Source organism: Oncorhynchus clarkii, chromosome 4 (genome assembly GCF_045791955.1).
Source record: "Oncorhynchus clarkii lewisi isolate Uvic-CL-2024 chromosome 4, UVic_Ocla_1.0, whole genome shotgun sequence".
NCBI classification, from domain to species: Eukaryota; Metazoa; Chordata; class Actinopteri; order Salmoniformes; family Salmonidae; genus Oncorhynchus; species Oncorhynchus clarkii.
Genome location: NC_092150.1, coordinates 6,350,174 through 6,363,670, shown reverse-complemented (window position 1 = coordinate 6,363,670; position 13,497 = coordinate 6,350,174). Strand labels below are relative to the sequence as shown.

At 42.7% G+C, this 13,497-nt stretch overlaps 1 protein-coding gene across 1 annotated transcript; it reads left to right on the top strand.

Moving 5' to 3' along the window:
* Positions 1 to 9,292: 9,292 nt before the first annotated feature.
* On the top strand, positions 9,293 to 11,526 carry LOC139407539 (FA complementation group F). The gene has a single exon (XM_071151358.1). The coding sequence runs from the start codon at positions 9,413 to 9,415 to the stop codon at positions 10,472 to 10,474; it is 1,062 nt and encodes a 353-aa protein (XP_071007459.1). The 5' UTR covers positions 9,293 to 9,412; the 3' UTR covers positions 10,475 to 11,526.
* Positions 11,527 to 13,497: the final 1,971 nt, after the last annotated feature.

Sequence of the window (13,497 nt, the reverse complement as noted above, 5' to 3'; positions counted from 1 at the left end):
CGTGGTTACCTCCATGTCACTGGCCTATAGAAGGATAGGAGGAGAGGGGTCAAAGACTGAGACAAGACACAGACCTGCTCTCTCTAACTCGGTCTCCTGATCCTTATTCTTTCTATCCATCCTTCCGCTGTACATATATCCTTTTCCATCCTCCTCTACCGGTCCCTTTCCATCCTCCTCTACCGGTCCCTTTCCATCCTCCTCTACCGGTGCCTTTCCATCCTCCTCTACCCTCTACCGATCCCTTTCCATCCTCCTCTACCGGTCCCTTTCTATCCTCCTCTACCGTCTACCGGTCCCTTTCCATCCTCCTCTACCGGTCCCTTACCATCCTCCTCTACCTGTCCCTTTCTGTCCTCCTCTACCGGTCCCTTTCCATCCTCCTCTACCGGTCCCTTTCCATCCTCCTCTACCAGTCCCTTTCCATCCTCCTCTACCCTCTACCGGTCCCTTTCCATCCTCCTCTACCGGTCCCTTTTCATCCTCCTCTACCGGTCCCTTTCCATCCTCCTCTACCAGTCCCTTTCCATCCTCCTCTACCGGTCCCTTTCCATCCTCCTCTACCGGTCCCTTTCCATCCTCCTCTACCTTCTACCGGTCCCTTTCCATCCTCCTCTACCGGTCCCTTTCCATCCTCCTCTACCGGTCCCTTTCCATCCTCCTCTACCGGTCCCTTTCCATCCTCTTCTACCGGTCTCTTTCTATCCTCCTCTACCCTCTACCGGTCCCTTTCCAACCTCCTCTACCGGTCCCTTTCCATCCTCCTCTACCCTCTACCGGTCCCTTTCTATCCCCCTCTACCGGTCCCTTTCCATCCTCCTCTACCGGTCCCTTTCCATCCTCCTCTACCCTCTACCGGTCCCTTTCCATCCTCCTCTCCCGGTCCCTTTCCATCCTCCTCTACCCTCTACCGGTCCCTTTCTATCCTCCTCTACCGGTCCCTTTCCATCCTCCTCTACCGGTCCCTTTCCATCCTCCTCTACCGGTCCCTTTCTGTCCTCCTCTACCGGTCCCTTTCCATCCTCCTCTACCCTCTACCGGTCCCTTTCCATCCTCCTCTACTGGTCCCTTTCCATCCTCCTCTACCGGTCCCTTTCTGTCCTCCTCTACCGGTCCCATTCCATCCTCCTCTACCGGTCCCTTTCCATCCTCCTCTACCCTCTACCGGTCCCTTTCCATCCTCCTCTACCGGTCCCTTATCAATTTTGGACACATTGAAACCAAATATTTTATCAAGTTGTAAACTATTAATATTATTAAAACTAGAATCCTTAGTTGATACATATATTTTTTTTTGCCTCACAAGTCCTCAACTGGCAGCTTCATTAAATAGTAACCGCAAAACCCCAGTCTCAACGTCAACAGTGAAGAGGCGACTCCGGGATGCTGGCATTCAAGGCAGAGTTCCTCTGTCCAGTCTCAACGTCAACAGTGAAGAGGCGACTCCGGGATGCTGGTCTTCTAGTCAGAGTAGCAAAGAAAAAGCCATATTTCGAACTGGCCAATAAGAAGAAAAGATTAAGACGGCAAAAGAACCCAGACACTGGACAGAGGAACTCTGCCTTGAAGGCCAGCATCCCGGAGTTGCCTCTTCACTGTTGACATTGAGACTGGACAGAGGAACTCTGCCTAGAAGGACAGCATCCCGGAGTCACCTCTTCACTGTTGACATTGAGACTGGACAGAGGAACTCTGCCTAGAAGGTCAGCATCCCGGAGTCACCTCTTCACTGTTGACGTTGACACTGGACAGAGGAACTCTGCCTAGAAGGTCAGCATCCCGGAGTCACCTCTTCACTGTTGACATTGAGACTGGACAGAGGAACTCTGCCTAGAAGGTCAGCATCCCGGAGTCACCTCTTCACTGTTGACGTTGACACTGGACAGAGGAACTCTGCCTAGAAGGTCAGCATCCCAGAGTCACCTCTTCACTGTTGACGTTGAGACTGGACAGAGGAACTCTGCCTAGAAGGCCAGCATCCCGGAGTCACCTCTTCACTGTTGACATTGACACTGGACAGAGGAACTCTGCCTTGAAGGCCAGCATCCCGGAGTCACCTCTTCACTGTTGACATTGACACTGGACAGAGGAACTCTGCCTTGAAGGCCAGCATCCCGGAGTCACCTCTTCACTGTTGACATTGACACTGGACAGAGGAACTCTGCCTTGAAGGCCAGCATCCCGGAGTCACCTCTTCACTGTTGACATTGACACTGGACAGAGGAACTCTGCCTTGAAGGCCAGCATCCCGGAGTCGCCTCTTCACTGTTGACGTTGACACTGGACAGAGGAACTCTGCCTAGAAGGCCAGCATCCCGGAGTCGCCTCTTCACTGTTGATGTTGACACTGGACAGAGGAACTCTGCCTTGAAGGCCAGCATCCCGGAGTCGCCTCTTCACTGTTGACGTTGACACTGGACAGAGGAACTCTGCCTTGAAGGCCAGCATCCCGGAGTCACCTCTTCACTGTTGACATTGACACTGGACAGAGGAACTCTGCCTTGAAGGCCAGCATCCCGGAGTCACCTCTTCACTGTTGACATTGACACTGGACAGAGGAACTCTGCCTTGAAGGCCAGCATCCCGGAGTCGCCTCTTCACTGTTGACGTTGACACTGGACAGAGGAACTCTGCCTAGAAGGCCAGCATCCCGGAGTCGCCTCTTCACTGTTGACGTTGACACTGGACAGAGGAACTCTGCCTAGAAGGCCAGCATCCCGGAGTCGCCTCTTCACTGTTGACGTTGAGACTGGTGTTTTGCGGGTACTATTTAATGAAGCTGCCAGTTGAGGATTTCTGAGGTAAAAAAAATATATGTAGCAACTAAGGATTCTAGTTTTAATAATAGTAATTGTTTACAACTTGATAAAATATTTGGTTTCAATGTGTCCAAAATTGATAAATACATTAGGCATATATAAATAAATCAATTACAAGTTCAAATATATTTCCCTTCTGTTAACCTCCAGGGCCTGTATTACTGAGGTATGCCCAGTTAGTTCACAGTAGCATAAAAGGTAGGTTTGTGATTTGTGAGCTTATGTAAATGCATTTTATGGGGTGTTTTTGTCTCTTTTATGTCAGTGCATGTGTTCATGTCATTACCCCCTGGGTACACACTGGTTGTATCAATGTTGTTTCCACGTCGTTTCAATGAAATGACGTTGAACCAACGTGGAATAGACGTTGAATTGACATCTGTGCCCAGTGGGTATGCATTTTCATTTTTACAACTGATTAAAAAAAAATTAAAAAACTGTTTCTATTCTTGTCAATCATAAAATGAACCCGACCACAACAGTTTACACGTCCATGTTCAGCCAATTTAAAATTACAATAAAACACACACACAAAAATAAGAAATGTCTGAAAACAGTTAGATGGAAATATGACCACCCACGCACGATAAACCAATGAAATGAAACACAGCTATTCAGCATAATAAAATACAACTTTTGAAGTTATTCATATGAACTTCATTAAAAAGGTTTGGCTGCAGCTAAAGAATAGATTCTCCTCTAAAACAAGTCAACTGACTAACTGACTAACTGACTAACTGACTAACTAACTAACTGACTAACTGATTAACTAACTGACTAACTAACTAACTGACTAACTGACTGACTAACTGACTGACTGACTAACTAACTAACTGACTAACTGACTGACTGACTAACTAACTAACTGACTAACTGACTAACTAACTAACTGACTGACTAACTGACTAACTGACTGACTAACTGACTGACTAACTAACTGACTAACTAACTAACTGATTGACTAACTGACTAACTAACTAACTAACTGACTAACTGACTAACTAACTAACTGACTAACTAACTGACTAACTGACTGACTAACTGACTAACTGACTGACTAACTGACTGACTGACTAACTGACTGACTAACTGACTGACTAACTGACTAACTGACTGACTGACTGACTGACTGACTAACTAACTAACTGACTGACTGACTAACTAACTGACTAACTGACGAACTAACTAACTGACTGACTGGCTAACTGACTAACTGACTGACTAACTGACTAACTAACTAACTGACTAACTAACTAACTGACTAACTGACTAACTAACTGACTAACTCATTGACTAACTAATTGACTAACTGACTAAATAACTGACTAACTGACTAACTGACTAACTGACTAACTGACTAACTAACTGACTAACTAACTAACTGACTAACTGACTAACTGACTAACTGACTAACTAATTAACTAACTAACTGACTAACTGACTAACTGACTAACTGACTAACTATGTAACATGACTAACTGACTCCACACAGGCAGCTTTGTTTGGTAGATACATTTTATTCGGTCTCGTACATCAACAGTTAATTTAACTAAACACTTGATATTGAGTATATTAAACAGTATATTAAACAGCAACTAAGGATTCTAGTTTTAAAAATAGTAATTGTTTACAACTTGATAAAATATTTGGTTTCAATGTGTCCAAAATTGATAAATACATTAGGCATATATAAATAAATCAATTACAAGTTCAAATATATTTCCCTTCTGTTAACCTCCAGGGCCTGTATTACTGAGGTCTGCCCAGTTAGTTCACAGTAGCATAAAAGGTAGGTTTGTGATTTGTGAGCTTATGTAAATGCATTTTAAGGTGTGTTTTTGTCTCTTTTATGTCAGTGCATGTGTTCATGTCATTACCCACTGGGTACACACTGGTTGTATCAATGTTGTTTCCACGTCGTTTCAATGAAATGACGTTGAACCAACGTGGAATAGACGTTGAATTGACATCTGTGCCCAGTGGGTATGCATTTTCATTTTTACAACTGATTTTTAAACAATTTAAAGAAACTGTTTCTATTCTTGTCAATCATAAAATGAAACCGACCACAACAGTTTACACGTCCATGTTCAGCCAATTTAAAATTACAATAAAACACACACACAAAAATAAGAAATGTCTGAAAACAGTTAGATGGAAATATGACCACCCACGATAAACCAATGAAATGAAACACAGATATTCAGCATAATAAAATACAACTTTTGAGGTTATTCATATGAACTTCATTAAAAAGGTTTGGCTGCAGCTAAAGAATAGATTCTCCTCTAAAACAAGTCAACTGACTAACTGACTAACTGACTAACTGATTAACTAACTGACTAACTAACTAACTGACTAACTGACTGACTGACTGACTGACTGACTGACTAACTAACTGACTAACTGACTGACTAACTGACTGACTGACTGACTAACTGACTAACTAACTAACTGACTGACTAACTAACTAACTGACTAACTGACTAACTGACTAACTAACTAACTAACTAACTGACTAACTGATTAACTAATTGACTAACTAACTAACTGACTAACTGACTGACTAACTGACTGACTGACTGACTGACTGACTAACTGACTAACTAACTAACTAACTGACTAACTGACTGACTAACTGACTGACTGACTGACTGACTAACTGACTAACTAACTAACTGACTGACTGACTTACTGACTAACTAACTAACTGACTAACTGACTAACTAACTAACTGACTAACTGACTAACTGACTGACTAACTGACTGACTAACTAACTGACTGACTGACTGACTGACTGACTGACTGACTGACTGACTAACTGACTAACTAACTAACTGACTGACTGACTGACTGACTAACTGACTAACTAACTGACTGACTGACTGACTGACTGACTGACTAACTGACTGACTAACTAACTAACTAACTGACTAACTGACTGACTAACTGACTAACTAACTGACTGACTAACTAACTGACTAACTGACTGACTGACTGACTGACTGACTGACTAACTGACTAACTAACTAACTGACTGACTGACTGACTAACTAACTAACTGACTAACTGACTAACTAACTAACTAACTGACTGACTAACTGACTAACTGACTGACTAACTGACTGACTAACTAACTAACTGACTAACTGACTAACTAACTGACTAACTAACTAACTGACTAACTAACTGACTAACTGACTGACTAACTGACTAACTGACTGACTAACTGACTAACTGACTGACTAACTGACTGACTGACTAACTGACTGACTAACTGACTGACTGACTGACTGACTGACTAACTAACTAACTGACTGACTGACTAACTAACTGACTAACTGACTGACTAACTGACGAACTAACTGACTAACTGACAAACTAACTAACTGACTGACTGACTAACTGACTAACTGACTGACTAACTGACTAACTGACTAACTAACTGACTAACTGACTAACTAACTAACTGACTGACTGACTGACTAACTGACTAACTAACTAACTGACTAACTAACTAACTGACTAACTAACTGACTAACTAATTGACTAACTAATTGACTGACTAAATAACTGACTAACTGACTAACTAACTAACTGACTAACTGACTAACTAACTGACTAACTAATTAACTAACTAACTGACTAACTGACTAACTGACTAACTGACTAACTATGTAACATGACTAACTGACTCCACACAGGCAGCTTTGTTTGGTAGATACATTTTATTCGGTCTCGTACATCAACAGTTAATTTATCTAAACACTTGATATTGAGTATATTAAACAGTATATTAAACAGCAACTAAGGATTCTAGTTTTAATAATAGTAATTGTTTACAACTTGATACAATATTTGGTTTCAATGTGTCCAAAATTGATAAATACATTAGGCATATATAAATAAATCAATTACAAGTTCAAATATATTTCCCTTCTGTTAACCTCCAGGGCCTGTATTACTGAGGTCTGCCCAGTTAGTTCACAGTAGCATAAAAGGTAGGTTTGTGATTTGTGAGCTTATGTAAATGCATTTTAAGGGGTGTTTTTGTCTCTTTTATGTCAGTGCATGTGTTCATGTCATTACCCCCTGGGTACACACTGGTTGTATCAATGTTGTTTCCACGTCGTTTCAATGAAATGACGTTGAACCAACGTGGAATAGACGTTGAATTGACATCTGTGCCCAGTGGGTATGCATTTTCATTTTTACAACTGATTTAAAAAAATTTAAAAAACTGTTTCTATTCTTGTCAATCATAAAATGAACCCGACCACAACAGTTTACACGTCCATGTTCAGCCAATTTAAAATTACAATAAAACACACACACAAAAATAAGAAATGTCTGAAAACAGTTAGATGGAAATATGACCACCCACGATAAACCAATGAAATGAAACACAGCTATTCAGCATAATAAAATACAACTTTTGAAGTTATTCATATGAACTTCATTAAAAAGGTTTGGCTGCAGCTAAAGAATAGATTCTCCTCTAAAACAAGTCAATTGACTAACTGACTAACATGACTAACATGACTAACTGACTGACTGACTGACTGACTGACTGACTAACTAACTAACTGACTAACTGACTAACTAACTGACTAACTGACTAACTAACTAACTGACTGACTGACTGACTGACTGACTGACTGACTGACTGACTAACTGACTGACTAACTAACTGACTAACGGACTAACTAACTAACTAACTAACGGACTAACTAACTAACTGACTAACTAACTGACTAACTGACTGACTGACTAACTGACTAACTGACTGACTGACTGACTGACTGACTGACTAACTGACTTACTGACCGACTAACTGACTAACTAACTAACTAACTAACTAACTAACTAACTAACTAACTAACTAACTGACTGACTGACTAACTAAATGACTAACTAACTAACTGACTAACTAACTAACTAACTGACTAACTAACTAACTAACTAACTGACTAACTGACTGACTAACTGACTAACTAACTGACTGACTAACTGACTAACTAACTGACTAACTAACTAACTAACTAACTGACTAACTGACTAACTAACTAACTGACTAACTATGTAACATGACTAACTGACTCCACACAGGCAGCTTTGTTTGGTAGATACATTTTATTCGGTCTCATACATCAACAGTTAATTTATCCAAACATTTGATATTCTGTATATTTTTTGAGTTTTTTTTAAAGCTATACAGAAGAATATCTCTCATACCAACCATGGAAATAAGACTACAGTTGTGTATAGCAGTCTGCCCAGGGCTACAGGCCAGGGATGGACAACTCCTTGGGGCACTGGAGTGTTGCATTCTAAACAGAATATCATGATTAGTTGATTATTGGAGTCAGGTGTGTTAACTTCGGCTGGGGGAGAAGTGTGACCACATCAATCAGGTCCCTGAGGACTGGAGTTGCCCATCCCTGCTGGGGGAGAAGTGTGACCACATCAATCAGGTCCCTGAGGACTGGAGTTGCCCATCCCTGCTATAATCAAGCTTTTTCCCTAAAACTCTGTTAAATTTTTTTTTTTTAATCTACAGAAATAACAATAGAAGTATTGTTGAATAAGTGATTGAAATCTTATCATTTGATTCTGATTTAGTGATTCTGAAATATGTAACAACTTCACAACAAATGCAATAATATATTTGCGGATAAAGCATACAGTATAAATCCTACAAAAAACAAATAAACTACTAGACCAATCAGAGGCATGCAATCAACAGTCCCTGTATCTTCCACTCACCCTCTGCAAAGCAACTCTTCTATCCGGACTGTCACCGTCCTCTCGTACAGTGTCTTTGCTCCTCCGTGCGTTCTGTATGCATGCTTTTCACCATCGCTCATCTACCCCCCGCTCTGTCGCGGGAAAACAGTGGCCCGGGGTAGAATGGGGCAATGCATATCATATCTCTGTCTCTCAACCTGTCGAGGATCTTTTTTGTGGAGCCGAGTGCTGCACTGCCGATAGGAGGGGAGTTTTTGATCAGTCACACTGGACTGACTGGGAATGTTATGCTGCGTTCCCTCCTCCTCTCATTCTCTCTCTCTAATCTGACATTTGAGAAACTCGTCCGTGCTCAAGATTGTAATTAGATAGATGCTGAAGCCTGAAGTGCATTAATTGGCCCAGCCACTGTGCAATTTTATGTATTGCAATTGTTCGATTATAAATGACTATAACACAATACAGTGACAAAATTCGATGGACTTGCTTGTTCTTCTTCTACAATCAATCTACACATATTCGCCAATTCAGAAAAAAAATAATGTAAAACTCAAACGGGAGAAATATTTTCTCGGAGGACAATACATTTATTCTATTCGCCAGATTTTATGATTTATACAACTTTTATCTTGAGAACTTTTATTTTGAAGTGACTGGGACGCGCGCGTATACCCGGAAGTTCACTTCACAACATCAACTGGCGGGGGGGAAAAGAGGAGAGGACACGGAGAAAAGAAGTAGCTTTAATTAAAACACCAAAGTGACTTTTCCAAACAACATTTTGGAGTAATTTCAGGCGTCCTTTTAACATTTTCAAACTCACTTGCAACTGTTCTGAGAGCAGATGGAGGCTATTGTAAAGAACGTGGAGCGGACCACGGAGCTACTCGCTGTGTCGCAGACAGAGACGGTGCAGCGGTGGGATAAACAGACCCTGGACAGAGCCTTCCAATGGACTCAGTACTGCCAACACGTCTACACAAGGTTCCATGCAAATCCAACCGTCAGGGACATCTTGGAAAAACAACTACAGGTGACAAACGAAAGTTTACGAACAACTTTTCTTGGGTATACGGACATCACGTTTTCTGACCTGTCGCAGTGTCAACACTTGCTGCTTGTGGGGTTACTAAACAACGCCGCTGTTCCGAGCTCAGTCGTCAAACTACTTTTCGACACTATAACTGTTGGAGGTAAATATAAGGACGCCACCGGTCATTGCACTGAACTCATAGAAGTGAAATCAGCATGTAAAGTCTTAAGCGCCATTTATTTGAAACGCAGTACGTCCTTTCCCGGTCCCGATGCTGACGTGTTAGGCATGACACTGATGGAGATGTTGGATATCCTGCTCTCTCCAGCTACTGGCGGGTCCAAGGTGGGCCTAGCAGGGAAGTTATTGGACAACCTCTTACAAAACTGTGGTGAAAATGAAAACTTCTCAGGAGTCGTTGCTGCTGCTCTCCTGTCAAGGAAAGACAACAAAACGGCAGCAGCAACAACAAAAATGGCTTCAGAAGGAGTTTCATTCCACTTTATCCTGGATTGGCTGCAGCAACACCACAGTTTACTCCATAATATGTGTTCCACGTTGCCTATTGGTCTTTTGATGGACCTCTACCAGCAGTCTGTGAGGTTTAGAGTGACCTACGATGACATGTTGAAGCAATGGGGGTCCCAGTTGGAGTATGACGTGGGAGAAGAAGAGTGGGTTCAAATGGATACCACCGACGGGGTGTCGTTCAAGACTTTGTCTGACCATTATAGGTCGTTACTAGGGGCTTGTCCGTCAACAAAGGAGGACGTTGAGAGAGAGCTGACAGAACTGAAGGTTGCCGATGGGGACTTTGATGTTAGAGGTCTGAGTGTTTGGGGTGACCTCCTCTCTGAGCTGAACAAGGTCTGAGTGTTTGGGGTGACCTCTCTGAGCTGAACAAGGTCTGAGTGTTTGGGGTGACCTCCTCTCTGAGCTGAACAAGGTCTGAGTGTTTGGGGTGACCTCCTCTCTGAGCTAAACAAGGTCTGAGTGTTTGGGGTGACCTCTCTGAGCTGAACAAGGTCTGAGTGTTTGGGGTGACCTCCTCTCTGAGCTGAACAAGGTCTGAGTGTTTGGGGTGACCTCCTCTCTGAGCTGAACAAGGTCTGAGTGTTTGGGGTGTCCTCCTCTCTAAGCTGAACAAGGTCTGAGTGTTTGGGGTGACCTCCTCTCTGAGCTGAACAAGGTCTGAGTGTTTGGGGTGACCTCCTCTCTGAGCTGAACAAGGTCTGAGTGTTTGGGGTGACCTCTCTGAGCTGAACAAGGTCTGAGTGTTTGGGATGGTCTTTTTTTAAAACATATTTATTTTATTTATTTTTTCACCTGAAACGTTAATTATCTGAAAACGTGTAAAACATCATCCGTTGCCATCAGTTGAGACACATGTTCTTGAGTACAGGGTGATGCAACAAATTAAAAAGAAAATCAGAGTTGACTTGTTTTTAGATAATTGACCAAAAAATATATATTTTTATTAATGCAAAATGTATAAAAATAAACTATAAACAGTTTGACAACTCTGTTTGTAAGCTTCTAAATGAAATCAAACTCCAACCTTTTATTTTTTCCAGTAATGAAGACATTACTGGAAAAGTAATGGGGTATGCAGAATAGGTCAACTTTGATCACTTTTTATCTCCTGAATGTTTTGGTAACTTTCTGACCACTTCCCTCCATGTATGGTAAGTTTATTTTTTATTTTTATGAAAGCTGTCAAAAAGTGAATTGAAATGGATTTACCCCCTCTCTTGAGCAGAACAAAGCCATGTGTAGCCTCATCAGTATCCTGTCATTGGGCAGTCAGTGTTCGTTGGACCAATGCGGACGTTTGGCCTCGTTAGATACAATTGATTTAAATTTATTTGTCAAAGGATACATGTTTTTGTACTAATACATTCATATACGTTTGTATCAATAACAGAATAAAGAGGACTTTCATTAAGCAAATGTTTGTTTTTATTTCAACTGTGCAATAATACTGTCACCCCCCTTTTTGTTTTATTTTGTACACACCAAGCTACTGAAACGTTTGTATTCATTATGGATCCCCATTAGTTCCTGCCAAGGCAACAGCTACTCTTCCTGGGCTTTATTATGGATCCCCATTAGTTCCTGCCAAGGCAGCAGCTACTCTTCCTGGGGTTTATTATGGATCCCCATTAGTTCCTGCCAAGGCAACAGCTACTCTTCCTGGGCTTTATTATGGATCCCCATCAGCAGCTACTCTTCCTGGGGTTTATTATGGATCCCCATTAGTTCCTGCCAAGACAGCAGCTGCTCTTTCTGGGGTTTATTATGGATCCCCATTAGTTCCTGTCAAGGCAGCAGCTACTCTTCCTGGGGTTTATTATGGATCCCCATTAGTTCCTGCCAAGGCAGCAGCTACTCTTCCTGGGCTTTATTATGGATCCCCATTAGTTCCTGCCAAGGCAGCAGCTACTCTTCCTGGGCTTTATTATGGATCCCCATTAGTTCCTGCCAAGGCAGCAGCTACTCTTCCTGGGCTTTATTATGCATCCCCATTAGTTCCTGCCAAGGCAGCAGCTACTCTTCCTCTGGTTTATTATGGATCCCCATTAGTTCCTGCCAAGGCAACAGCTACTCTTCCTGGGCTTTATTATGGATCCCCATCAGCAGCTACTCTTCCTGGGGTTTATTATGGATCCCCATTAGTTCCTGCCAAGACAGCAGCTGCTCTTTCTGGGGTTTATTATGGATCCCCATTAGTTCCTGTCAAGGCAGCAGCTACTCTTCCTGGGGTTTATTATGGATCCCCATTAGTTCCTGCCAAGGCAGCAGCTACTCTTCCTGGGCTTTATTATGGATCCCCATTAGTTCCTGCCAAGGCAGCAGCTACTCTTCCTGGGCTTTATTATGGATCCCCATTAGTTCCTGCCAAGGCAGCAGCTACTCTTCCTGGGCTTTATTATGCATCCCCATTAGTTCCTGCCAAGGCAGCAGCTACTCTTCCTGTGGTTTATTATGGATCCCCATCAGCAGCTACTCTTCCTGTGGTTTATTATGGATCCCCATCAGCAGCTACTCTTCCTGTGGTTTATTATGGATCCCCATTAGTTCCTGCCAAGGCAGCAGCTACTATTCCTGGGGTTTATTATGGATCCCCATTAGTTCCTGTCAAGGCAGCAGCTACTCTTCCTGGGGTTTATTATGGATCCCCATTAGTTCCTGCCAAGGCAGCAGCTACTCTTCCTGGGGTTTATTATGGATCCCCATTAGTTCCTGCCAAGGCAGCAGCTACTCTTCCTGGGGTTTATTATGGATCCCCATTAGTTCCTGCCAAGGCAGCAGCTACTCTTCCTGGGGTTTATTATGGATCCCCATTAGTTCCTGCCAAGGCAGTAGCTACTCTTCCTGGGGTTTATTATGGATCCCCATCAGCTGATGCCAAGGCAGCAGCTACTATTCCTCTGGTTTATTATGGATCCCCATTAGTTCCTGCCAAGGCAGCAGCTACTCTTCCCGGGGTTTATTATGGATCCCCATTAGTTCCTGCCAAGGCAGCAGCTACTCTTCCCGGGGTTTATTATGGATCCCCATTAGTTCCTGCCAAGGCAGCAGCTACTCTTCCCGGAGTTTATTATGGATCCCCATTAGTTCCTGCCAAGGCAGCAGCTACTCTTCCTGGGGTTTATTATGGATCCCCATTAGTTCCTGCCAAGGCAGCAGCTACTCTTCCTGGGGTTTATTATGGATCCCCATTAGTTCCTGCCAAGGCAGCAGCTACTCTTCCTGGGGTTTATTATGGATCCCCATTAGTTCCTGCCAAGGCAGCAGCTACTCTTCCTGGGGTTTATTATGGATCCCCATAGTTCCTGCCAATGCAGCAGATACTCTTCCTGGGGTTTATTATGGATCCCCATTAGTTCCTGTCA

Coding starts and splice junctions, on each gene's coding strand:
- LOC139407539 (XM_071151358.1), top strand. CDS start 9,413: ATGGAGGCTATTGTAAAGAACGTGGAGCGGACCACGGAGCTACTCGCT.